The 27633-nt window shown below is 42.9% G+C and overlaps 1 protein-coding gene across 1 annotated transcript in view; it reads left to right on the forward strand.

The window, feature by feature from the left end:
• Positions 1-815: 815 nt before the first annotated feature.
• Positions 816-27633, forward strand: part of C3H10orf90 (chromosome 3 C10orf90 homolog) — a 180188-nt gene continuing 153370 nt past the window's right edge. Inside the window, exon 1 of the mRNA XM_053312844.1 lies at positions 816-1288. Within this exon, the coding sequence (XP_053168819.1) occupies positions 1123-1288 (166 nt within the window). The 5' untranslated portion in view covers positions 816-1122. The remainder of the gene's footprint in view (positions 1289-27633) is intronic.

Here is a 27633-nt window from a genome sequence, read left to right on the forward strand (position 1 = left end):
GCTGCTCCATTAGGTGGCTTTATGTATCTTAGAGCTACAGATATACTCCGGGGTAGCCCTTATTTGCCAGAGCTTTGCACAAAAATTCCAAATGGGTTAGTTGCAGTGCTCCCTCTAACAGGGATTCCCAGATGCTGTTGACTGGGAATCCCAGTAACCCCAGTAACTCCCAGTAACCCCAGTTGCAATAGCCTTTGCTTGGGGATAATGGGAGTTGTAGTCAACAACATTTGGGAATCCATTAGAGGGAACACTGGTTGTATCCTTTACTTATTGCATCTATTTATTATCACAATATGCACAATAATTTTATTTTTCCTGTTATTGAGTTAGGAAAGATTGGTAGGTCTAATGAGTTTTTTAAATCTTTGCTTCTATCCATTCAAGATGAGTTAATTACTTAAAAAGCAGCAAAATGTATCTCAGTTGCTGTTTGTATCTGCCAGAAGATATTTGAATCATGTACATTCTGAGTTATGGTTTTATATGGCCTTTTGTATCCATTTTCTGACAGTCTATAGGCTGTAATACATTTTTGACTATTATATCTATTTCTTTGGCCCATCTAATAGGGCAAAAAGTAATTACAAAAAATAAAATGAGCTTTGAGTTTTTATATCTGCCCTTCACTTGGCTCCACGAGGCACCCAGAAACAAAGAACACCAGCCGCTTAAATATTAAAGTTGAAGGAATGAAAGATTCATGTGGCTTCAGCCAGACAGATATTCTCGCTGGCTGCATGTAAGATCTCCTGCCAACAGAAGGTTGAAAAATGCAGCCAGCACAATTGATATGCGGGCAGTGGGGGCCCGGCGTTTAGAAACGCAGATTCTAACCAATCAGGCTAAATGAATCAGCAGGCCCGGGCCTTATCTTCAAAGATAACCCTCATTAATCCAGTGAGCTTCTGAGGACAAAAGAAAGAAATGAATTGCTTCATTTGTGTTGCTTGAATGGAATGCTAATGAGGGGAGGTGGGAAAAAAAAGTTAATTATTCATGCCAGCCAACTGAGAAGAAGAAGGCAGATCCTGGCTTTCCCCGTTACCAATGCAACAAGTGGCTGCTGGCCTAGTGACTGAGGGCGAGGGGAGGAAAACCTTTTAACCTGTAACAGACAAGATGCCTTCTCAGGAAAGGAAGCGTATGTGCTTGAGTTGCATATCACACAACCAGACGGATTCAAGAGCCAAGCCCATTGTAGCCTGGAACCAGGAGAGGAGGTCCTTTATCTCTCAAATTTACTTCATGATTAATCAGTCCTCCTGGGGGAAACTGGGTTGCCTTGGTAAGTTTTGTGCAAGTTTTTGAGGCTTTCCGGGTTGGTTGTTGAACAGTGTTTTGCTTTTGTTGGTACATGTTGAACTTTTGAAAAGACTGTCGATAGCATGGCTGGTTTCTGCATTTAGAGCAGACTTTTGAGAGCACAGATATGGAAGATCAGTACTTTTGCACATATTTCACACCTTGTTATTAAATAAAAGCAAATGTATTAAAATATATTCCTAAATTATGAAGTAATTTCCCTTTGTCAAGCAAAGGTTAACAATATATTCAAATTAATGAAATAAGCTTTGATCCAGCATAAAATATATTGCCAGTAAAAAGAGTGTCATAATTCAACTCATTCTTGTAGATCAGAGAAACTAAAATGAATCCAGACACTACTGGTTTGCAAGGGGAGTTCCTTGTTTTATTCAGATATATCTTTGCAGCTTTCTGTTTAACACGTTTTTAATGCCAGGTGGATGTCATCAAACATTCCATTATATTTGTTGGAGTGTTTTGTGTGCAGTCTGATTACGCTTTCTAGAAGGATTGTGTTGCAGGATGTATGTTCTGCTATACATCATTTGAAAGCAACATTATTAATGAATCTTGTTTTTCCAATGGCAAAAAAGACAGATGTTGTGTCTGTGAGACACCAAACAGTGGGGGAGCGGTGTTAGGCATCCATCTCCATTAGTCAGGGTATAAAAAAACTCCTGAAAGTTTTGGTTTGTTAGTCAACACCAGTAAAATTGTTAGCATTTCCCCATATGCCTTGCTATAGCAAAGACAAGCATCTCAAAATGTAAATAATGGGTTTGCATTTATTCAGTACAACTCACATGCCAACTTGCAAAATAGATTTTACCCCATTAAAAGAAAAAAGACTGAAATAAATAACTTGCAAGACAAGAAGACAAATCAAAATGAGTTTAATTTTCTTTTGTGAAAACAGTATTAGCATACACCCTGCTTCTAATCTACTTGTTCTCTCTAAAACTTTGTGATCTATAACCTTCTTTATCATGTCAAAAGGCAACTTGATTTTTACAGATGTGCCTTATGCAAAGCTGAAAATACTGCTAATACTGGCTACTTATGGTATACTGAAGCAACGTGAAGCAGTCATTTACAACAGGCACTCTAACTGAAAGCACTTGTATGACGTTTATATTTTGTGACTAAAGATGCACTGCGAAAAGAAAAAAACCCAGGAAAAAAACGCCTTGACCCTCCATTTCTCTACATTGTAGGTCTGAAGCAACTTCATAGCTTTATAATCCTTTCTGGCTTTGTAAACTATAATAAAGCTTTCTTCGTATATACGCTTAGCCTGTGGCAGCTACAAGAAGAATGTTAACATGGAGATGTATTGATGGAAACAAAACAAAAACCAGCACTGTGACTTCACAGAAGCAAAATGTTTAGGGGTGTGCTCGAAACACTATTTGGTGTTCGAATCTCAGCACAGTCCCTTTAAAACTGAGGCCTTCCATAGCCCCTTTAACACAGAGGAGAGCAGGCCCATCCCTGCTCCTCCTCTGCATGCTGTCATTGCCCTATTTGCAGCGCTTCCCCCAACTATTGGCACGAGCCCGTGGTGCTCTCTCCCAGCTGCCCTTGTATGGCACTGGCATGCAAATGGCCACCGCACATGCACAGAGGCCATATGTGTGCCGGTTTAAAACCCCACACAGGGGCAGCTGGGGTTTTAAAGCCTTCAATCTTAAAGGGATTGTCCTGTGATTCAGACACCGAATTGTGTTTCTTCACATCCCTAAAAGAGTTACTACTCACCAATCAAGCTGCAGATGTCTGTTGCTTTAGATCACAGCCTTTATCAAATGTTACCATCCTATATAAACTTCCTAGCTTCATAGGTGCAAACTAACAATGTGAAACCATTTGAGAATGCATGAATAGTGTAATATCCAAAGGCACTCTTTTGCCTGGATTATCTGGGAATCACATTCCTTCAATTCCCTGCCATTATACTGCCAATTTTCTGCCAATTCCCTGCCAAGAAAATAGCATGCCACTGTATCTGGTTACTAGAGAACCATTTTGGACGTCGGTTTCCTAAGGTCTATACACATATACTTGGAGATATGAAAGCTGGGAGACTTATTTTCAAGTAAACATATATAGGATTCCCCTACATTTATTTTATTTATGTGTTATCACATTTCCACACCACCCCATCCAACGGCTCTGGGTTGCTTACAACCCTCGCGGCCCCTCCCCCCCAAATCAAAAATCAAACCTAAAACCATAAAATCTAAAAAATTAAAACAATTTAAAAACACTAGAAAGCCAGACCAAACAAATAAGTCTTAAGGGCTCTCTTCAAGGCCAGTAATGTACTTAGACCACTTATTTCTGTGGGGAGTGCATTCCACAACCAGGAGCAGCTATAGAGAAAGCCCATTCCTGAGTTGCTACCAGCTGCACTGGTGGAAGCTGGAGATGGACCTGTCCAGATGACCTGAACATGCAGTGGGGATCATACAGAAGTAGGTGTCCTCTTAAGATAACCCAGACCTAAACCATTCAGGGCTTTAAAGGTAATAACCAGCACTTTGCCTGGAAACGTATCAGCAGCCAATGCAGCTGTTTAAGTACAGGCATAATATGGTCTCTCCGGGTTACCCAGAGTCCAATCTGGCTGCCACCGGATTGGATACATGACATGGATGTATGTATCCATTTGGGTTCATGGCACCATCATGGTGATAAAGTGGAGGAGGTTAAAGGTGTGCTCCTTTCCCAGTTAGTCACATGTTCATATAACTAGTTTCTGAATTGCTATCCAATTCATGCCCTTGCAAAGAAACAGTTGCATGTATTCACTTGCTTCTTCAGACAGCTGTCCTCACCCATTCCTTGGAAAAGTAATAGAAGTAGCTCTACACATCACAAGATGACCCCACTGAAGTGACAATTTCATTTTTGATATCTGCATTGTGTATATCTGTTTGCATCATGACAACATAATAGTCATGTGGGCTTTTATTCAGATTTACACTTCAACAACTTGTTTCCTTGCCTGAAAAGCTATAAGCCTGCTGTGACTGTATGGCCATCAGTGGAGATGGCACAGCTGTAGGTTCATTCCATTGTAATTGCATTATGGATATTGAATTCTTTCCGATCTTTGTTTAATGCTATCCTTCTGGCAGTAGACAGAGGTCAACTATCCATGCTGATTTTATTAGATATTTTAGTAGCCTTTCATAGGGCTGATCATAAGGCTTTATTGAAATGCCTGTGGGTCCTTGCAAAAGATAATGAGGTTGCTTTTGATTCCTTTCTGGCAGGTTCAAAAAGCAATTTCCAATACTCATAAAGGTGGTTACCTTGAAGTCCTGAATATGGGTTTCTCCTGCTTGAAATGGTGGCCATGCTTTTGAAGTATTTTTTTATATTTAGTACTGTATGTGGATGTCCTGCCACTTCTGCATTTTTGTAAGGATGAATTTTAATGCCCTTTCTAAATGGCATGTCCATGCTCCTTTGTTCTGATAAAATCAATTACAATTTTTCATTTTGGATAGCTTGAGGGGTTACCATTTGAGAGGCTGGAAGTCCATTCATATTATTCTGCCCAGGAACCCATGAAAACCGATTGTCCTATGCCAGGGAACATTGAACTACATTGAGTAGCTACATTAGGAAAGGGAGGGGGAAGTCCAGGGGCTGCAGATGTCTGTGGGCCACTTGCTCCTTCTGTCCTGGGCGCTTGGCCCCAACTTGCATCAGCCACTTTCTGAGCCAACTCAGCCGTGTCTGCTCCATGAGGCAGAGCTGCCTCAATCCCAGTGAGAAGAGGCAGCCCCATTAAGGCAGGTCTGTTTTCACTGGCATTGGGGCAGCCCCGCCACATCAAGCTGGCACAACATCACAAAATTGTGTTGGCTCAACTAGAGTGTGGCTGGGCAGGGAAGACCGGCATATTGTGTGTGTGTGTGTGTGTGTGTGTGTGTGTGTGTGTGTGTGTGTGGCAGTGAGGGGCGGCAGCAGGGGAGGGGCAGCAATGATAGTTGGCAGGATCCCATCTTCAAATCTTGTCCCAGGGCCCCCTCCAATCTTGCTACACCCCTGAGAGCCATTATCATGCCTTTGTGATGTAGTAGAGTAAGCTGGTGAGTTAGTGTTTATGCTTCAGTTGGTAGAGTTTGGAGTCTTCAATAGAACCAGGGTGCTTTCCAGATCACCTGCTCAACAGTAGCAAAATGCTTCGGTTCAGGCAAATCACATTCAAAATGTAAACAGCAAAGCTCCCAGAAAGGGGAGCAGTCTCATGAAAACTAACAACTGGAAAATACAGAAACCTTTTTACACCGGACATACGTTATAGCAATAAATTGCAGCTATTAAATCCAAAACAAGGCATCAGAAATGTGAATGGCACCCTGCTGTCAGCATAGGGACTATAGTGTCACAACACAGGAAATGCGAAAACACACTTTGGAGATATGTTGTGACCCCCCTTGCAGGAGCTAATGTAGAAAGCGGCCAGGTGAGGTTGGGATAGAGTAAGTGGGATGGAATCGGTGAGAAATACAGTAAGTAGGAATCACCAATTGCCTATAGCCAGGGAAATCTTAAGTTATTTAGGGTTGCTGTGAAAAAGGCAAATTCAATGCTCAGAATCATTAGGGAGGGGATTGAAAATAAAAATGCTAATATTATAATGTCCTCATACAGATCTATGGTGCAGCCACACTTGGAGTACTGTGTACAGTTTTGGTCACTGTATCTTAAGAACAGTAGAGGCCTGTGTGGGCTCCTCTGGAGCGGTGGCAAAAGACAACTTTAAGCATAAATTAGAAGGTGCTTACTTCTGTTCCAGCAGCTCCTGCACGTTGCTCCAAGCTGCAGCACGCCTCCCTGCACTCCCTGTGGTGTGGGATCAGCTCTGCCACTTATTGGCTCTTCCACTCTGTGCAGAGCTGATCCCCCACCGGTGGCTGGGTGAATGGCAGAGCTGATCCCCCCGCTGCAAGGAGTGCTGAGCGGTGCGCTGCAGCTCAGAGCAGCTTGCAGGTGCTGCCAGAGCAGAGGTAAGAACCTTCTAATTTATGCTTAAAGGGGCCTTCCCCCCGCAATACTGCTTTAAAAGGACATTGTAGAACTGGAAAATGGCAACCGAGACGATCAGGGGCCTGGAGCACCTTCCTTATGAGGCAAGCCTGCAGCATCTAGGGCTCTTTACCTTGGAAAAGAGGCAACTAAGAGAAGACATGATCGAGATGTATAAAATTACGTATGGAGTAGAGAGGGTGGACAGATAAGTTTTTTCCTCCCTCTCTCACAACACTATAACCAGGGGTCATCCTATGAAATGGATTGCCAGTAAATTTAGCACCAACCCCCCCAAATTGCTTTTTCGCACAGTGCATAAGTAAATTGTGGAATTCTCTTTCTCTTTCTTTTTTCTTTGAACCCTGTTGTTGATTACTGGCTTCTGGAAGACTTTGGAACTCAGAAATAATATTTTCTGAGACATTTCATTTCTTTAATTTGTTGTTGTTGTTCTGGTGTTTGACATTTTCTAATCATGTACAACTCTCATTGGACTAGATTTTCTTTCTGCAATATTGCATATTGTAGACACAATTTGCTTTAATCAGGGCCCTTGGTATTCTGAAGTACTTCAGAACAATTTCTACAGCAAATTTGAATAAATTCAGCAGCAACGTCTGACACAGTGATCAAATGTAATTGCCTACAATTTCACACCCACAAGATCCTTAGTAGACTTCAGAATTTCTGGTACTCTGGTGTTTCAGTGTCATCACCATGGAATCCTTCCCTCTCAGTGGCATTCAAGACTTTTAATGCTCTTGAATGTAAAAGAATAAGGTAGAGTGTAATATAATGTATGACGAATTAGCCACACAGCCCTGGTTTTTAGAATAGCGGGGGGTGGGGTGGGGTGGACAGAAAGCAAAGATGGAGAAATCTCATGATGTTCAGAGACCAGCTCTGGTAGACATAAGTATATAATTATTCAACTTCTATTAAGAGCTCAAGATCATCTTTGGCACCGTAACTAACATTCCCTACCCCTGCTAACTGAGCAAAGAGACACCTGATAAAGTGGTGATTCTCTTATATTTAGCATGGAGAGAGCAACTGAATACCAGAAAAGAAGTCAATATGTGCTTACAGAAAAGCCTTCAATTGTGTCGACCATGTAAAGTTGTGGAATATCCTTAGGAAAATGGGTGTCCCAGAACATCTCATTGTTCTCATGAGAAACCTATACACAGGGCAGGAAGCCACAGTCCAGACAGAACATGGTGAAACAGACTGGTTCCAGATTGGCAAAGGAGTAAGACAAGGCTGTCTACTTTCTCCTTCTTTATTCAATTTATATGCTGAACATATACTGAGAGAAGCTGGATTGGAAGAAGATGGGTGTGGTTTTAACGTTGGAGGAAGAAACATCAATAACCTGTGCTAAGCTGATGACATCACTCTGATAGCTGAGAGTGCAGATGTCTGCAAGCTCTAGTAATGAAACTGAAAAAATGGGACTACAATTAAATGTAAAGAAGACTAAACTAATGTCAACAGGTACAGCAACCAGCCTCAGAATTGACAATGAAGACATTGAAGTGGTGGATAGCTTCTGCCTTTTTGGATCGACCATCAACAGTAAAGGATCCAGCAGTCAAGAAATATGCCGCAGACTAGCACTTGGTAGGGTTGCAATGAAGGCCTTGGAAAGGATATTAAGATGCTATGAAATGTCTATTATATCTACAGATATTAGAATCATTTGGACAATGGTTTTTCCCATGACACTCTATGGATGCGAAAGCTGGACTTGGAAAAAGCAAGATAGAAAAAGCATTGACGCTTTTGAATTTTGGTATTGGAGAAGACTTTTGAGGATACCACAGACAGCCAGGAAAACTAACAAATGGATCATAGAACAAATCTATCCAGAATTTGCACTTGAGGCACAAATGACCAGGCTCAAACCATCAGACTTCGGACACATTATGCGAAGACCCAAATCCCTTGAGAAGTCTATAATGCTGGGGAAAGTTGAAAGAAAGAGAAGAAGAGGATGACCAGCAGCAAGGTGGATGGACTCGATTACGACAGCAATGAATGCACCACTGAGAGACCTTAAAGGCCAAGTTGAAGACAGATCATCCTGGAGAGAATCTATCTATGTGGTTGCTAAGAATCAACACCGACTTGACGGCCATCAATCAATCAATCAATCAGAGCAACTGGCCCTATCCAACACCAGCACAGCATCCGTCAAGTGTTGCTGGTGTTTACCTTATGTTTCTTTTTAGATTGTGAGCCCTTTGGGAACAGGGGGCCATCTTATATATGTGTTGTTTGTTTTTCTATGTAAAGCGCTTGGAGAACTTTGGTTGAAGAGCGGTATATAAATATCCATAGTAGTAGTAGTTCCTTTCTTCCCAAGCATACTGATGGACACAACTTTTCTTTATGCAAAGCTGAATCTTTGGCCAGACTCATCCAGATCTTACTCTACGTTGCAACCAGACTGAGGGCTTCTAGTCCACTTAATACAGTTCTTGCTTCTGATAGCAAGATAGACCTTACCTGAAAGTCTGAGAAAATCTAGCATGTGATCTGGACAATCACAGATAAAGCCACGGATAATTCATTCACCACCACCCCATCACCGCCGGTGTCTTTTCAGTGCTGCAATCTCAGAAAGATTGACCATATCTATGAATTGCTTAATTAGCTTGCTACATTTATTGTCTTGAATGCTTACTTGCAGAAGGTTAGAACTTCTTACAAGCAAGGAATACATTGACTGGATTCAGACATTATGCTAAACCATAGCTTAATTATCTTAACGTTACTAGTACAACTCTTAGGCTCAGACATTCCCTTTCTCTTCATGTGTGAAGGAAGAAAATTCACAACTTCCTTTTTTTTTTCAAACAAATTGGGATTTTCTGTCAAATGATGAATGGACAAATCCCAGTTAGAGAGCAAACCATTTTTTGAAAGAGAAGAAAGGGATATATATTCCTTCCTCTGCCTGGGTGAATGATATTCAGCCCGTTCTAGGTGGGGTTGTACTCTACATGAAGAACCAGGTTTGCTGTTTGGGGATGCGGCCTCTGTAGCTTGGAGCACCTTTCATCAGCTTCGGCTGATATGCCAAGTGTGACCTTACAGAGATAGCTTGGCCACAGTTACTCATGCTCTGATAACCTCTCGCTTAGATCACTGCAATGCATTGTACATGGGGCTGACTTTGAAAATAGTCTGGAAACTGCAGCTGGTACAAAATAGGGCTGCAAGATAATTAACTGGGACTGGATGTTTTGAGCATATTATGCAAGTGCTTCGTCAGTTGAACTGGCTCCCAGTCCCTTTCTGGACCCAATTCAAAGTGCTAGTGTTAACTTTTAAAGCCCTAAATGGTTTATGACCAGATTACTTGAGGGAGCGCCTTGCCCCATATATCCCAACCCGGACTTTAAGATCTTGTTTGGAGGTCAAGTACCCCTGCCAGAAGAGGTGAAGCAGGTGGCGACTAGGGAGAGGGCCTTTGTGGTGGTTGCACTCCATTTATGGAATAGCCTCCCCAGCAAGGTTTGTCTACCTTCATCACTTTGTCCTTTTAGACGCAGGTGAAGTCCTTTTTGTTCCCTTGGGCCTTTTACATTTTAAATTTGGACCTGACTTTTTAAAATATCTTTTAAATTGTTTTGTATTGTGTTTTCTCCCTCCTCCCTTTTTTGGTCTGTTATGATTTAATGGGTTGTGTGTTTTTATTTTATATTTTAGTGTTGTGTTGTAAGCGGCCCAGAAAACAATTTGTTATGGGGCGGCTAACAAAGTTTTATTGTTTACACAGTCAGACAGGTGTTATAGACTGGTTTGTTTTATCCAGACATCGAGTCCTTCCCAAGGACCTGGAATGGCTGAATTTTATTATCAATATTATTATTATTATTATTATTATAAATATCGCCACAAAATATAGGTTGTTCCCAGTAAAGTTGTTTTTTGAAATTGGCTGATGGTGATTTCTGTGGCCCCTATGGTGTTGAGGTGCTTCAAGTTGTTTTGGAATTGCACCTACGGCTCCAGTTACCACTGGGATTATTTTGGTCTTTTTCTGCCACAGCCTTTCAATTTCAATTTGTAAATCTTTGTATTTTGTCCCCCCCCCCATTTCTTTTTCTTCTATTCTGCTGTCTGCTGGTACTGCTATGTCGATTATTTTAACTTGTTTTTCTTTCTTCTCGACTACAATTATATCTGGTGTATTGTGTGGCAGATGTTTGTCTGTTTGTAGTCGGAAGTCCCATAATATTTTTGCATCTTCGTTTTCTACAACTTCTTCAATTTTATGGTCCCACCAATTTTTGGCTACAGGTAGCTTGTATTTTTTTGCAGATGTTCCAGTGTCTCATCCCTGCTACCTTGTCATGCCTTTGTTTGTAGTCAGTCTGTGCAATCTTTTTACAACAGCTGATTATGTGATCCACGGTTTCATCTGCTTCTTTACAAAGGCGGCACTTGCTGTTTGTTGTTGATTTTTCTACTTTTGCTCTTATTGCATTTGTTCTTAGTGCCTGTTCTTGTACAGCCAGTATTAAACCCTCAGTTTCTTTCTTCAAGTGTCCATTCTTAAGCCATTGCCAGGTCTTGGTGATGTCTGATTTTCTGCTTATATTGTGCATATTGACCATGCAGGGGCTTATTTTTCCATTTTTCTGCTCGGTCCTTGACTTGTTCTTCCTTGTAGGCCTGCTTTGTTTCATTGATGTTGAATAGTTTTTCATTATTGACCATTTTAAGTGCATCTTCTTCACTGTCCTTGATATATTCTTCAAGGCCTCTTTTCTCCTCCTCTACTGTTTGATGGACTTGCAGCATTTCTCTTCCACCTGAGCTGCGAGGGAGGTATAGCCTATTTACATCACTGCAGGGGTGCAGAGAATGATTGATGGTCATTATTTTCCTGGTCTTATTATCTAGTCCAAACTCCATTGCTATATCACTACTGAATATACAGACAGAGTTTAGCAGTGATTTGATTTCTGATTGGGACCTTCCATACAACTTCAAATCATCCATGTAGAGCAGATGGTTGATTTTACTTGATGTTTTAGATGTTTGGTATCCGAGGCCTGTTTTGTTTAGTATTTTCCAAGGGGAATCACTCTCCCCTCTGTTGTTTGTAATCACCATGAATCCACTTTCACAAAGTGGAGTCATGGTGATTACAAAGAACAGAGGGGCTAGTGAGTCCCCTTGGAAAATACCTCTTCTAATGCTAACCTGTCCAAGTGTCTCGCCATTGATTGTTAATTGTGTTCTCCACATGCTCATTGCTTTTTAAAATAAATATCTGAATGTTTTTGCTGACACCAGTTATTTCTAAACATTTTAGTATCCATGTGTAAGGCAATGAGTCGAAGGCTTTCTTGTAGGCAATCCATGCAACACTTAGATTTGTTTTTCTTCTCTTTCAATTTTCTAAAATCATTTTGTCAATCAGCAGCTGGTCTTTTGTGCCTCTGGTGTTCAGACAATTTCCTTTCTGTTCAACTGGAAGCTGCTTCTTAGTTAATAAGTGTTGCATTACTTCATCTTCTATTATTCCAGTTAATAATTTGAACATGGTTGGCAGGCAGGTTATTGGTCTATAATTACTTGCAACTGCACCTTTTGCTGGGTCCTTCATTATGAGATGAGTTTTCCCAGTTTTTAACCATTGTTCAATATCACCTCTTTGCAAAATGTGATTGAACTGTTTTGATAGTTGTTTATGAAGGCTTGTTAGGTGTTTAAGCCAAAAGGCATGTAGTTCATTGTTGCCTGGTGCAGTCCAATTTTTAATTTTCTTTGCTCTTTCACTTATTAATTCTGGTGTTATTATTAGATCTTGCATTTGTTGGATACATTTTCCAACCTCTTTTATTTCAACCTGCTTTTTAAATTTTCGACCTGCTTTTTTATTATAATCTATTGGATTGTCCCATAATTCTTCCCAGAATTGCACTGTTTCTTCTTTATTTGGTGTTTCTACATTTCTTGCAGTTTCTCTTTCTATGCTTTGGTGGAAATGTTTCTGATTTGACTGGAATTGGAGATTCTGCCTGTGTTGTTTAATTCCAGCTTCGTATCTGCTAATCTCCTTTGACACTGCTGTTATTTGCTGCTTTATTATTTCTAGGACTGCTCTGATTTTCCTTGAATCTAGGTGGTATTTTTTGGATCAGATACTGTTTGGTGTTTTCATTCTTCAGCTTCTTGTCTTTCATATCTTTCAGTTTACTAGTATCTGATCTAAGCCTGGCGATTTTATTTTCTAATCTTCCATTTAGGTGATATACTACTGTCTTTTTTAACAGGTACACTGATCTTATATCCTAGCTCTTGTGTTGTTGTTGTTGCTGCACTGTACATTAGTTGATTTGTTTCTTGCAAATTATTGGTTGTTATTTCTGCAAGTGCATCATTTCCATCTTTTAATGCCTGAGCAAGTTGGTTTTTTGGCAACTGTTTTTAGAGCTGGAAATCAAACCCTGGTGTGTGTTTGGTTCATGTGCTCAGTTATTTTTTGTTTTAGTTCTTGTTGCTTTTCTGTTAAATGGCATTCAGGTTTTTGAGATGAAGGCAAAGGGGAGGTTGCCTGGTTTTGAATTTGAAAGAGTTCAGCGGCAGTGGCATCCTCTATTGCTGATACCTCCTCCACATGCGCCCGAGCAACTTCTTCTTCAATAATCCTTCTTCCATATCTTGAGCCTGTGTTGCTCTTTGCAGTTCTTCCAGCTCAACTTCTGTGAATACTTTATTTCTTATTATGAATCTTCTCTGGTCTGCTAGGCTTTGTTCTGTTATTTATGTATCTGGATGCTTCTCTTTCCAAATTTGGTACATACTTTTTAAATAACCTCTTCTAGTTGGACTAGACTTGTAATAGCAAATCATTATTTCCTTGGTGCTTTTCATTTATTTTTTTCCGGTTAAGCGACATTTCTTCCAGTAACCCTGCAGTCCTCAGCCCTGGTTGCTCATCTGAAGATCCTGAGTCCTGTAGCCCACTTGCCACTAGATGTCCAGGGACTCCAGCACCTGGTGCAGTCCTTGTTGACCCAGGCAACGACCGATCCAGTATAGATTTATTAAAGTTACGTCTCACCATATTGTTTATGGGAGAGGCCCTCTTGGTCTGGTTCCTCTGATGAGACCTGTCAAGTATGGTTGAACCTCTAGCATAGCTCTTACCTTACTCAGAGCACGCAAGCCCCACAACCACACCAAGGTAGTGCCTCGCTGTGGGCCCAGGATACGATTTAATTTGTGATTTTCTCTCACTGTAGTCTTTGTCTCTTCTTTTGGCCACCAAATGTAACATCTTTTTCCTGACTCATCCATTTGAACCACTGCTTTTAGTCATAATTTATCATGTCTGAGGTACCCTGTTCTTCCAGCAGAACAGAATAAAATCTGGTAGCCACAAAATTAAGAGAGATACTTATCCTTCCAAATGAACCTACCCACTCACTTAGATCACCCTTCTACATATTCTGCTGCTGCCAAAGCTGAGGTTGGTGGGATGCACAGATGGGTATTCTTAGTAGCAGCATCCAGGATGTGGAACTCTCAGCTCCAGGAAATCTGCTCGGCTCCCTCTTCAATGGTATTTAGATGCTATTTGAAGATTGTTGTTGCAGCAGACCTTTTGCCTGACTGAGACGATATTATCCATGCATTGCTTGTTTATCTGCCACTCTCTGTTGTTTTCATATTTGTTTCATGATTGTTTTATAATGTGGTGATATACGCTAACTTGGACACTTCAGAAATGAAACAAAAGGATGGGATACCAGTATCTCAATTTCTGAGAAATGTGTGGGTTTCTTTTTTTCATTAGGCTTTAATTTTGCTCTTTATTCTTTAAATTGCATTACATTGATGAATGTGATGAAACTGATACAAATATGCCATCAGCCTTGAAACTTACTGGATGACTTTGGGGCAGTCATTTCTCTCTCAGCTTAACCACCTCACAGTGTTCTTGTGAGGATAAACATAACCATGTATATTGCTCTGGGCTTCTTGGAGGAAGAGCAGGATATACATGTAAAAATAAATGAATAAAAACAAAATATGCACAGTATGTACAACAGTATCTTAGAAGGTGCATCTGGGGGCCACTTGGGTAAAAAAATCTCCAGTGTGAGAGCCATTCTGCATCTCCACGCAGTGCCGTGCTTTTCCCAGCACTGGAGGGCAGTGGGGAGGGTTTTAACAAAGCCCTGAAAAGCCACATCAACATCTTGAAAGGCACACACAGAGCACTGGGAAGTGTAATCCTCCCCAGCATTTTGGCCATAGAATTCTGTGAGGAAGCAGGAAGGTGCTGTGAAGGATGACATTTCACTGTTCTCTGTGTGTGCCTTTAAAGATGATGTTGCGGCTTTACAGGGCTCTGTTATTCTTAGAGCCTTCTCCCTTGCCCCCCAGCACTTGGAAAAGTACAGCGGGAAATGGCTCTCACACTGGAGATTTTTTTACCCAAGTGGTCCCCACTTGAAGAAGATCACTGACCTGTGGAGATTTCCCAAGGCCTCTGGGCCTGTAATAACCAACCTTTTTCTCACACTTTGTGGATATTTCCAGTGCAGATATAGCAGTACTGCCTCCACATGAGGATCTCATCCTCATTGCTACTGTTAAATCGGCAGGTCACGCTGGACATGAACCCACCATAACAGCTTCTTTATTATGCAGACAGGACCTTTCAGACACCTAGTTAGATCCTACAGGCTGAATACCCACACAAGTCCCCTAGAAGCTTGACAGGAGCACACACAACATTAGCAATATGGGGACAGTGGGGTAAGTTGCACTTTGTAAAGAGGCAGTAGTAAGTAGTCTAAACACTGAGGTAATCTCAGCGAAATTTAGACTACTTACTACTGCCTCTTTACAAAGTGCAACTTATCCCACTGTCCCCATATTGCTAATGTTGTGTATGCTCCTGTCAAGCCTCTAGGGGTGCCCAATTTGCATATTATGTAAACTGGCTTGAAAAATAGTTTTTGAGCAGAATAGTGACAGCACATTTTGTTCTGTAACTCCTCTTCTACAAGGGTTAGAGTTTTTAGCTTTTTTTAAAAAATGAAAGCTGAAATCTGGGCAAATCTGGGTGAGACGCTTAAAATCCACGTGAAACCCAGAATTTCAGGGGGCATGGCAACTCCCCCATACTGTTTCTCCCTCACATCACTCTGTAACTACCCACCTGGCTTTCCCCAACTGTCCATTTCATGTCTCCCCTCACACTCTTCCCTGAGAGTTCACCTTCTAACACTAAAGGAATAGGCATTGGACTTGCAATAGAAGCTGCTAGCTGGCTTCATTATCAAGATAGTCACACTCTGCATAACCTTGCCAGCACTTGTTACCCATAGACTTTTAAGAGACAGAAAGATCTTGTTATTAACTTTTGAACCGTCCACTGGTCAGAACTTCACCAAACCAGCAATGGATTTTCTTCCTAGACAAGCCTGAACAGATGGCAGGAGTCATATTAATCAAAATGGGAAAGAAATAAAAACAGCCCTGCTGGATCAGGCCCAAGGCCTATCTAGTCCAGCATCCTGTTTCACACAGTGGCCCACCAGATGCCTTTGAGAAGCCCACATGCAAGAGGTGAGGCCCTCTCTCTTGCTATTGCTCCCTTGCAGCTGATATTTAGAGGCAGTTTGCCCCTGAGGCTGGAGGTGCCTCCATATGCCTGGATAAAACTGGACAAAAAACGGACTGAAGTGTCAGTTTTCAGCACTTCTTAACCTACTGTAGCTGTGGAATTTTAAATTTGATTTCTTTGAAATTTAGGCACATTTGTAGATATCAAGTAGATCACACACACCAAGTTTCAAGTTATTAGCTCAACAGTTGTCATATTTATAAGCTATAGAATTTTGAGGCTTATAACGGCAGAACCTTGTCTTTGCTACTTGCCTTTACTAAAGGGGCACACCCCTTTTAATGAAGATTGTTGGTTACCCATTTGAAAAACTCTGAATCTCCACTTTTCAGCTGCTATGTTTGTCCTTTCTGTATAGCAGAAAATCTGTGAGGAGAAACAAAATCTTTTCCATGGTTTTCTGTCTCCTTTGCTGGTATTTTCCTTCAGCCTTCTTTCCACACTTAGTTTCTCCTTCAGTACTTTAAACTTTGTGGCATCTCTTTCCTTTGTTTATTTCTTTTCTCTGACTCTCTCTTTCTTCTTTGGAATCCGTCACAGGAACCAGGCTGGCAGCTGCGGCAGAAGTCTATTAGCGCTGAGCTTCTAAGCATAAGTGGTTTCCCTGCAGTGCTACTTGCAGAGCAAAACCAAGTTAGATCTGGTTGTGCACTCTGGAGTGCAATGATAATAGAGTTCTTCTGGAGGAGCAGCAGGAGTTGGTAGTTCCGTGAACTTCAGTAACTGGGGGGGAAGTAGCCCACTGGCGGCTAACATGGCAGCCAGCCGTTTTGATCCCCCTGCAGGTCTAAGATAAATGGATGTGAAGATGGTTATCTGTCATGTGTCACAGGCTACTTCTTGATGAAACAATTTTAATGCTTTGGTTGGGTGGTGAAGTGCTCTTGAAAGGATGTGGAATTTATTGTTCTATGCCTCATTCATCATGGTTTCGAGCTACTTTTATAGAGTAATTTGAAACATTCTGCTTGGCACAGCAGGTATCTTGTTAACTGTATGCCACGTATTTTGTGCTTAAAATGCCTTAGTAAGTTAAGTGTTAGTTATGTTAGAGCAAAAGAAAGGGAGGGAGAGGGTAGACTGATACGTGACACAAATGTGGCTATCATTGTTATTATTGTAGCTGTATTATTTGGTGACTTGTTTTTTGGCATGGCTGTGGTTTGGAAAAACGAAACTCTAAAAGTAGGCATCTAAATCCAGCCACTTAACCTTGATGTTGAACCAGGAGCCAGGACCCAGTTGCCAGGCCCTGGTATGAAGGCCACCTGGACTCTTTGAGCCAATTACCTCCCCCACTTAGCCAAATCCCCCAAGGAACTACCATACCCTGTACCCGCTTCTTCTGCAGTATGCCAGCAAACCAGTGGCATAGTGCAAGACTCCAGGTGAACTTGAAGATCTCCACTCCTCATAGGAGGGTCAGATAGAGCTGGCATGGAGATATAACAGCTCAGTCTAGCTCTGGAACCTATCAGAGAAAGAAGTCCACTTCCCGGGAGCTATGTGTGCACATAGCTATGCTGCACATATCACCCCTGACTTTGCCCTTGTCCTTGACTTCCTGACTGTCTGCTGGAACCTAGCTTTGTGTGATACCTTCCTTCCTACTGTTGGACTGCCCTTGCTCCTGCCTCCTGTTATGAGTCAGGCTGAGCTCAGTCTGACCTTCCCCCTTCACAAGTTTTGACTCACTGGAACCAAACATCACCATTGTGTTGCTTTGTGTGATTCCTTACCTAGTTTGAGGGGTAGATTTCTCCTCTCAGGACAGAACTATATAAGTTCTCTATGACAGAACTTGCAGGAGTCAAGTTCTCTCATGGGTAGTACTTGACTCCCCTCAGACTGTACCATATTAACAAAACCATAAATACTGATTTCTCAAGGGTGTGTTGAAAACAATACAGTATTGTGAACCGCCCAGGGACTTTATTGTACTTACTGAATAAATAAATAAAATAGTTCACACGATCAAAATCCCTGGTGGCTATGGAGGGCTGTAGAGGTGTATACCTAGCTCCCCCCCCCCAATCTTCTGTGGTCTTGTGCTGTGCTACACTGCTGCACACACGATGGCTGCAGCAGCAAGCAGCATGGCATTCTGGAGGCCAGGGAAATGCTGCTTGGTCTGTAGAAATCACACAGTGCACCATGAAAGGAGTGTGGTGCATTGGGGGATTCCCCCTCAAGCCAGGCTCACTAGGTGTCCGGCTCTGTGTCTGCTTGGGCTGCAGGCATCCCTGGTAGAAGGGTGCACTCACACCCTTCTACCTGGGTAATAACCCAGGGGAAATTCCTGGGCTACCCGTCAGGGCAGTGCCAGGATTGGCCTTGATCCCAGTGCTTCACACGAGCAGCCCTACCCTGGTAGCAGGGGCGGAGCCACCATTGGGCGAACGGGTTCAAAGAACCCGGGCCACCACCAATCGGGCTGTGAGCGCAGCCCCAGACACCACCACCCCCGCATCTGGAGTCAGAGTCATCTGGAGAATTTTCTTGGGTGACTGTGGCCTTGGGACTTTTTATACTTACCAACTTAAAATTAAAGAATAAAAAGAAGACACCCTCTCTCCATAACATGTAGCAAAAAATACCTATTTCTCAGATGTTGGCATTTTGTGTGTTTTCTTTCCTGCTCTATAGCAGCCAGCTGCTTCTGGCAGTGAGAGGAGGAAGCACACACATTTTATTACACATTATGAAGGGTGGCATCAACAGGGAGTAGCTAGAAAATGTTGACTTTTCCTTTGATTCAATTAAGCAAGGTTTGAATACCATGCATATTTGAGGGGAAAACCACAGCAGGCTTTTATCCTAATTATACAGGTGCAGGAGTGTCTACATTTGAGGAGCAAACCAACATTCTATCAGTGAAGCCTTGTGTATTTTATTGGTCATAGAATCCAGACATTTTGGTCCAGTCCATCAATCCTGTCCACCAATCCTGTTGCGTTTTTACCCGTACATTTACTATAGTGCAGGGGTGGGGAACCTTGGCCCTCCATCTGTTTCTGAACTACAACTCCCATCATCCCCAGCCTATGGCTGGGGATGGTGGGAGTTGTTGTTCAAAAACAGCTGGAGTGCCAAGGTTCCCCACCCCTGCTATAGTGGGTGGCACTTTGAGGAACAACTATTCCTTGAAGAGATGTGTTAATCAGAAATTCACCAAGTGCACACCAGCAACTGATTGGAGAAGCTGCTCCTGTTGAATTTCTGCCTGGTCATATCCTTCTCCAGCCCGATGCTGAGCTGAAAGACCAAGACAGAGTATACGTGCATGGAGCCTAATTATTAAGCATAATATAAAAGACTGTACAATATATGAGACTGTACATATTCTAATGTATGAGACTGTACAGTCTTATATATTGTACACTCTAATATTTTATGCTTTATAATTAGGCTCCATGCACCTACACTCTGTCTTCCTCTTTCAGCTCAGCATCGCGCTGAAGAGAAATGCAGGTTTTGGTTGTAAATACATAAATAAATAAATAAAATATGTCCAGGTAGACATTCAACAGGAGCATCTTCCCCAATCACTCGCTAGAGATGCACCTGGTAAATTTCTGTCTCTCTTCAAGAGCATGCTCACCGACTAGAGCATAGGAAACTGCCATATACTGAGTCAAACCATAGGTCCATCTAGCTCAGTATTGTCTACACAGACTGGCAGCAGCTTCTCTAAGGTTGCAGGCAGGAATTTCAGCCCTATCTTAGAGATGCCAGGGAGGGAACTTGGAACCAGAGCGGCTTCATCCCCTAAGGGAAATATCTTACAGTGCTCACACATAAAGTCTCCCATTCTTATGCAACCAGGGCAGACCCTGCTTAAATAAGGGGACAAGTCATGCAAGACCAGTTCTCCTCTTCCTTTACAGTTCCTCTCCTCCACTATAGCAATGGTTGCCCCCCAGGGTTCCTCCAGATGTTGCTGAACGACATCTCCCATCATTCCCAGCCCCAATCATTCCTAATTGTAACTGGGAATGATGGGAGTTGTGTCACACCCTTGATCTCTGATAGCGAGGAGGAAGGGGAAGCTGACAGCCTTTCAGCCGATGCAGGGGTGCCTGAGGGGCAGAGCCCAGCTGTCAGTTCCCAAGAGACGGCGGAAGAAAGTTCGGCTGATGTTTCAGAGCAGGCACAGCAGTCTGAGGCAGCAGAGACAGCGACGGACAGACTAGATGAGCTGTGCAGGCAATCCCCGCTGACTCCACAGCAAAGGCGTGTCACAAGGCGAAGAGCACAGCTGGAAACTATCAGGAGGAGTAAACGCCTCTTGCAGAGGGCTGATAAGCCTTGAATCCCTGCCAGCTGAGAGTTATCAGCTTGGATTATAAAGCACATCAACAGCTTTCTGTTAGCCGCTGGAAGACAACATTTGTCAACCCTCGTGTCGACAGCTTTCAGCCCAAGCCTGATATAGAGAACTATTCCGAGCCGTGTTTCATTTCTGCAGCCCAGTTTGTATTGTGGACTATCTTCCTGGACTTCCCTTCCAGGTGGCCAGATTGCTGACAAGCTGTAGTTCAGCAATATCTAGAGGAACCCTGGTTGGGAACCACTGTACTATAGCAAATATAGTTAGTATCACTGAGGGAGGGTAGGGTGCCCCCTTGTTTGAAGAAGGCATTGGTTAGACCAGGGATTCTCAATGTTGGGCCCCCAGATGTTATTAGACTTCAGCTCCCATAATCCCCAGCCCCAGTGGCCTTTGGTTGGGGGTTATGGGAGTTGAAGGCCAATGACATCTGGGGGCCCAATGTTGAAAATCCCTGGGTTAGACCACTCCTAAAGAAGCCTTCTCTGGATCCCTTAGTGATGGACAATTACAGGTCAATCTCCAATCTCCCTTGGTTGGGCAAGGTGATTGAGAGGGTGGGAGGGTGGTGGCTGACCAGCTCCAGGCAGTCTTGGAGGAAACTGATTATCTAGACCCATTTCAAACTGGTTTTAGAGCTGGCTATGGGGTTGAGACAGCCTTGGTCGGCCTGATGGATGACCTTTACCGAGAAATCAATAGAGGGAGTGTGACTCTACTGGTTCTTCTGGATCTCTCGGTGGCATTCAATACCATCAACGGTGATATCCTTCTGGATCGCCTGGGGGAGTTGGGGATCGGGGGCACTGCTTTGCAGTGGTTCTGCTCCTATCTCTTGGGTAGATTCTGGATGGTGGAGCTTGGTGACAGTTGCTTCTCAAAATGGGAGCTGTTATATGGAGTCCCCCAGGGCTCCATTCTGTCACCAATGCTTTTTAATATCTACATGAAACCGCTGGGTGAGGTCATCAGGAGATTTGGTGCTGGGTGTTATCAGTATGCTGATGACACCCAAATCTACTTCTCCTTTTGATCTTGAGGAAATGGCACTCATTCTCTAAATGCCTGCCTACAGGCAGTAATGGGCTGGATGAGGGAGAACAAATTGAAGCTGAATCCAAGGAAGACGGAGGTGCTCATTGTGGGGGCTGAGAATCTGAGGGTGAGTTAGATCTTCCTGTGCTGGATGGGGTTACACTCCCCCAGAAGGAGCAGGTGTGCAGCTTGGGAGTACTCCTGGACCCAGGCCTCACCCTGGTATCTCAGGTAGAGGCCATGGCCAGGAGTGTTTTTTGTCAGCTTCGGCTGATTCAACAGCTGCACCCATTCCTTGAAAAGGATGACCTCGAAAAGGATGACCTCAGTATTCTTTTTTTCTTAACCCTTTCATGTCACTGATCATCTGAGGAGGTCCGTCTCCAGTTGTCACCAGTTTGTCTGGTGGTGACGCAGAGGCGGGCCTTCTCTGTAGCTGCTCCTGGGTTGTGGAATGCACTCCCTGCCGAAATTCATAATTTGAGATCATTACTGTCCTTCAGGAGAGTAATGTTTGGCCTGGCCTGGCCTGGCCTTCCAGGGTTTTAAATGATTGACTGTTTTAAATTGTTGCCCTGATTTCCAGGGTTTTTAGCTGTTTAAATGGTTTTATTGTGTTTTAATAGTTTGATTTTAATTGTCAACTTGTTTTAATTGTTTTTATCGTGCTGTAAACTGCCCTGAGCCATTTTGGAAGGGCAGTATATAAATCTAATGAATGAATAAATAATAAATGTCTAGGTAAATATTCAACAGGATTGGTGGACTGGGCAGGATTGGTGGACTGGATCAAAATGCTTACATAGCATGGAAGTTAAAGGAAGAACCCTTAACTTTAGAGCATGTGAAAGTTGTGAGCATCCTAACTCTCATCTCAAACAGAAGGGTTTCGTAGTGATAAAGCCAGTGTCTAGAGTCTTGTCTTGCCCCTTGCCTTTTGGGCTGGGCCTCAGTTGCAGGTGAAGGGGTTAGTTTTGCTCTTTTCCTCCTCTTGCCAGACCATGGCTCCTCCTTGAGTCTAGCCTCTCACTGGAGTTCCTAGATTCTCCCTGGAATGTGGTCCTCCTCATCACTGGCCTCACCCTTCCTGGGCCTCACCTTTCTGCCCCTCTGCAGCTTTAGTAGCCCATTTCTATTGGCAGTCTCATCTTCTTTCATTCCACCACTGTCCAACCCAAACCCCAGTGTGTCCTTGCCCTGCCTTCCACTCTCCCACCCACCTTTCCTCACCTGTTGCTCCTGCCGCCCATCTGGGTCTCTTGACGCCAGCCAACTAACATCAGTCATCACCAGTTGTGCTTCCAGACTCTCTTCATCTGGCTGGCCATATTGGGTGGCCTCCAAATTTTCAACTGCATTGTGGGCCTTTGCTGCAACTACTGCTACTGCAGGACTGTCGTGGAGTTCACCTACTGTCTTGGAGACCTCTCTGGCCATCCAGGTGAATGGAGAGGAGGTGACGGCTGGTCAGGTTTCTTTCTTTCCCTTCCTTTCCCTTCCCTTCCCTTCCCTCCTCTCCATATTTCAAAATTTTATATTTTGGATCAACACTTGTTATATAGAATCTTTTTTTAGAGGGTCATGTTTTTGCATGGGGATGGCAATGAATTATACATATACACTATATAAGATCAATGATTGAATTAATCAGTGGGCAGAAAGGAATATGAAACTGTATTTGCCCTTTTCTCTAAAACATGACCGCACTATAAGGATGTATTTTGTTCCAATGGATGTTGCTCACTTTAAATTCTCTTCTCACGGATTTCCATAAAATTGGCTTTTGGAACAGACATTGCAGAGAACTAATGTGGAATGAATAAAATGATCCAGAATTACAGAATGAAAATGTATCAGTATAAATAATGAATCTAAAGCCCTCATAAAAGTGGGGTTTGTTGCCTTGAGATCATTTATGTCAAATAAGATTGCTGGATATATGGGATAGTAAACAAAGTCCTCTGGTTTGCAGATTATGCTGCATTTTAAACAGAAGCCAAAGTTGCTTGGTTGGCCATAGTGATACTGCAGAGAGAGCTGCTGTACAATTGGGCAAGGAGGTATTGCCTGGAATAATGTTATGGAAATTTATTTCTAGCTGGAGGCTCAGTGTGGTATCCTTTCACCAGTTCTAGATGAAATATGGATAGCCCCCTTTACAACTATATAAACATCCACAAATATTGTATAATTTCATAGCAGTTTTATTACAGAATGTGAAATTGATTCAAGCACAGACAAAGAGTTATTTCAATTGCAATTCTTGCCCCCTCCCATTTTACAATGCGAGACACAACTCCTGCACTGTTAAATGCTTTTCAAGCATAAAGCGTTTTTAAAGAGCATCACTGTTTCAGTGTGATGCTAATTTCATTCCATCTTGGCACACTTATAGGTTTCAAGCAGTTCAGGTTACTTAGCTTAAGACAAGGGTTCTCAAATTTGGGTCCCCAGATATTGTTGGACTACAACTCCCATCATCCTTGCCCACAATGACTTTGGGGGTAGTTGTCCATCAACATCTGGGAACCCAAATCTGAGAATCCCTGGCTTAGGCTGGTATTCCATGTATCTTACTCTGCTACTGTTTTAAGCTGCTGTTCTGGATAGATGTTGCACATTTAATATTCTGGCTGTGAAGGTCACTTCATTTGATATACACTTTAATGATCAATTTCTGATCAGTCCACCTTGTTAAAAAATGAAACACAGCTAGTGAGACAGGGCCATATGTTCCTACTGTCCCCTTGCCCTCTTTAGTCTTCCATTGCCAAGTGCAGAAAAGCAGATCATATATAAACCTGGCCAGTCACTGTTCATTTGGTTGTCTCTTGTCCTGATAAAAAGGATGAAGGAAAATGCCTAATGCTTTTAAAGATGCTTGACAATTGTAAACGCTTTTGGAAATTCAATGATTCCATATAATAGCTCAGGGAGTTCTACTTTCATGAGCTGTAAGGTTGTTTCCATTAAAAGAAAAGAAAAATATTTAAAGTTTTATGCAGCCTCTTTTCTCAAGCTTTTTATGAGGTCTGTAATGTAATCATTACCTAATATGATATTCCATTCTACTCAGGCAGCAGCATATCAGTTTGTTAACAAAAATGGAAGATGAAAAAAATGCATATCTTTTGCATATCTGAATAATGTAGAGCAGCTTGGTCTAAAGAATGTGTTAGTGTTTTTCAGTTCTTTTCATTGGGTATCTGGTAAGCATAAATTTATAATGGCTCTTGTAAAGTATAAGCTATATTATTTTATATATTGTTCTGATATAAAAGACACTGGACCACATGGTGCATAAGGTAATGCTGGCATTCCAGATGTGGAAGCCAGCCCTGAAGACTGTGCTTCCACAGTGCTACTTACTGCACAAGCTTGGGTGCGCTGTTTTAAGCGGTTGTGCAACTGTGCTCTTGTGTTAACACTGGGGCTGGTTTCCATGTGCACAGCAGCACCTGCCAATTCAAAGTGCTGGCATTGCGCTGCCAAATGGGCATGGAGGAGGAGGGCGGAGTGATTTTGATTTCCCTCCTTTCCCTCCAAAAACCCTTTCCACTTGCAGGAATATGTTCTTGAGGGTTACAAACATAAGAACAGCCCTGCTAGATCCAGAGGAGGATTACCCTCTTTGCTGTTCATAGGCAAAGAGGATTTTTGCTGTTGCAGGGATATCATCACGTTGTGTCATCACACAAAGGGGGTGTGGCCAGAGCTCCATAGAGCCTGAGGAGCAAGCTCTTCCCCCTCATTTCAGGCAGCCATTTGCTGCTTGAACGCCGTTTATTTCACTTTTTGTTCCTTGCTGGGTGCCTAAGCTAAATAAACGGCGTTCAGGCAGCAAACGGCTGCCTGATATGTGGGGGAGAACTAGCTTATTGGCCGCTTGCTCATTCCCCCTTTGCAAGGAAGTGATAGGACAGATGTTACTGGAGGGAAGGGGCTGCCGTGCTGCCACCAGGAAAAATCATGGGAAAAATCATGGGCAGCACTTTTAGGTAACGGGGGGGTACTCTTCCCTTCTCGCCCCCTCCACCCTCCCTGCAGTTAGCCACTGACAGCGCACCCCATCCCGCCGTGATAGCAGCAATTTTTATAGACAAAAAGGGGGGATTTCCCCTGGCCCCACTTCCCCGCAGCTACCGCAGCCCCCAGAGGTGCCTGGCAAAATTTGAGGAGTGGCAACTTGCCGCTCCTCAAATTTTGCCACCATAGGCAAACGCCTCCTCTGCCTATGCCTTAATCCGCCTATGGCTGGATTAGGCCCAAGGCCTATGTAGTACAGCATCCTGTTTCACACAGTGGCCCACCAGATGCCTTTGGGAAGCCCACAGGCAATAGATGAGGGCATGCCCTCTCTCTTGTAGAAGTGTACACAAATAGTTTTTTGCTATCTGATTTGACCTCTAATCGTATTGCAAAGAAAGAATCAATTTGTTAAACCAGCTGAGCATAGCCAGTCGGTTCAACAAATTAAATCGGAAATTCACCAAAAGAGCGTGCATTGCCCATAGGGAACAATGGGGAACTTGATATACCCCAGTGTTTCCCATGGATAGGTCCTAGTGACACTTAAGTGGGGTGCGGTGCGGTGGGGTGGTAGGGTATGATGAGTGCTAACTACCACCCAACCCACAAAAGAAATAGTCAAGCAGGCAATTAAAATAATAAAAAATACTCCCCTCCCCCCAGATCACCATAGGAACCTATGGGGAGGTAGGTTAAAACAAAAATTTAAATTGCCTGCTTGCCCATTTCTTTTGTGGGTTGGGTGGTAGGTGGCACCCATCACATCGTACCACCCAACTCATATTGGTGTCCCTAGGATCTACCCTTGGGGAACAGTGCGGTGATTCAAATTCTCAATTGTTCCCTATGGGTGAAACAAGCTGAATCCATACACCTTGCAACCCTGCCTTTCAAAAACCAACAACACTGCAGAACAGAAGCACATACAGTCTCTCCCAGCACAAGAACACCACATCTTGCCAAACACAGAGTCCAAAGATGGCCAAAAAAGAATCACTGACCCAGAATCCACTGCCAGCCACAATGCCTGCGCTGCACCAGCACCATTGGCACAAGTTGCTCTCTCACACACAATTATGACTCCTTAGCATTCAACAACTGCCATAGCAGCACCCTCAGTAGCCAGCAGTTTCCCTCTAACAGGCATTCCCAGATGTTGTTGACTACAGCTCCCCAAATTCCCAACTATAATGGCTTTTGCTTGGGGATTCTGGGAGTTGTAGTCAACAACATCTGGGAATGCCTGTTAGAGGAAACACTGGTAGACAGCAAACATAGCAGTTGTTAAGGAGACATGGCTGCTGTCAAAATCTGTTTATAAACAGAAGCACATGGCTGAGGAATGTCATCATGGCGATCACGTGGGTGTGGAGCTGTTAGAAGGTCCTGCAGTATTAAAATATTGTCCTCTTCTGTGCAGGTCCATGCCTTTGAGAACATGCACAATAGGGATGTCACCGTATCCTGCATCTCATGTGTTTGCACTGCTGGTAACCAATACAAGAATTTTGTTTTAAACATGTGTGTTCATATCTGTGTTAAGAGAACCATGGCAAGGTACAAGGAAATCCTAAATAAAATATATTACACCCTTGGGGGAGTAGGGAGTTTCGGGGCTGTAAATCTGCTATTTCAAGAGGCCAGGCAGCACAGTAAAGCACTGAGTAAAAGGCAAGTTGAGGCCTGGCTTTCAGGGCAGGATGTTTACATTCTACACAAACCTGGAAGGATTCATTTTAAAAGAAACAAGACGGTTGTTTCAGGGGTGGATGCACAATGGCAGGCAGATTTAGTGGACATGCACCGGTATTGTAAATACAACAAAGGCTACAGGCACATTTTGACAGTGGTGGATATTCTATCTAAATATGCTTGGGTTGTATTCTAAAAGACAAAACAGGCAGGGAAGTGGCTTCTGCTTTTAAAGCTATTTTCAGAGAGCCTAGCAAGCTCCAGACTGATAGAGGTTTTTAAATAAACCTGTAGGTGCACTGTTGAAGGAGTATGGGATTCACCACTTTGTCACCAACAATGATGTCAAAGCTGGACTTGTAGAGAGGCTGGACATTAAAAATTCGGATGTGGAGGTATTTTACCTCTCTCAACACATTCAGGTATCTTGCTATTTTTCCTGGACTACTAAAGAGCTATAATCACAGCTTTCACAGAACCATACAAGCCAAGCCAGTGGATGTTAGCTCCAGCAATGATCTGACTGTTT

Source organism: Hemicordylus capensis, chromosome 3 (genome assembly GCF_027244095.1).
Source record: "Hemicordylus capensis ecotype Gifberg chromosome 3, rHemCap1.1.pri, whole genome shotgun sequence".
Taxonomy (NCBI): Eukaryota; Metazoa; Chordata; class Lepidosauria; order Squamata; family Cordylidae; genus Hemicordylus; species Hemicordylus capensis.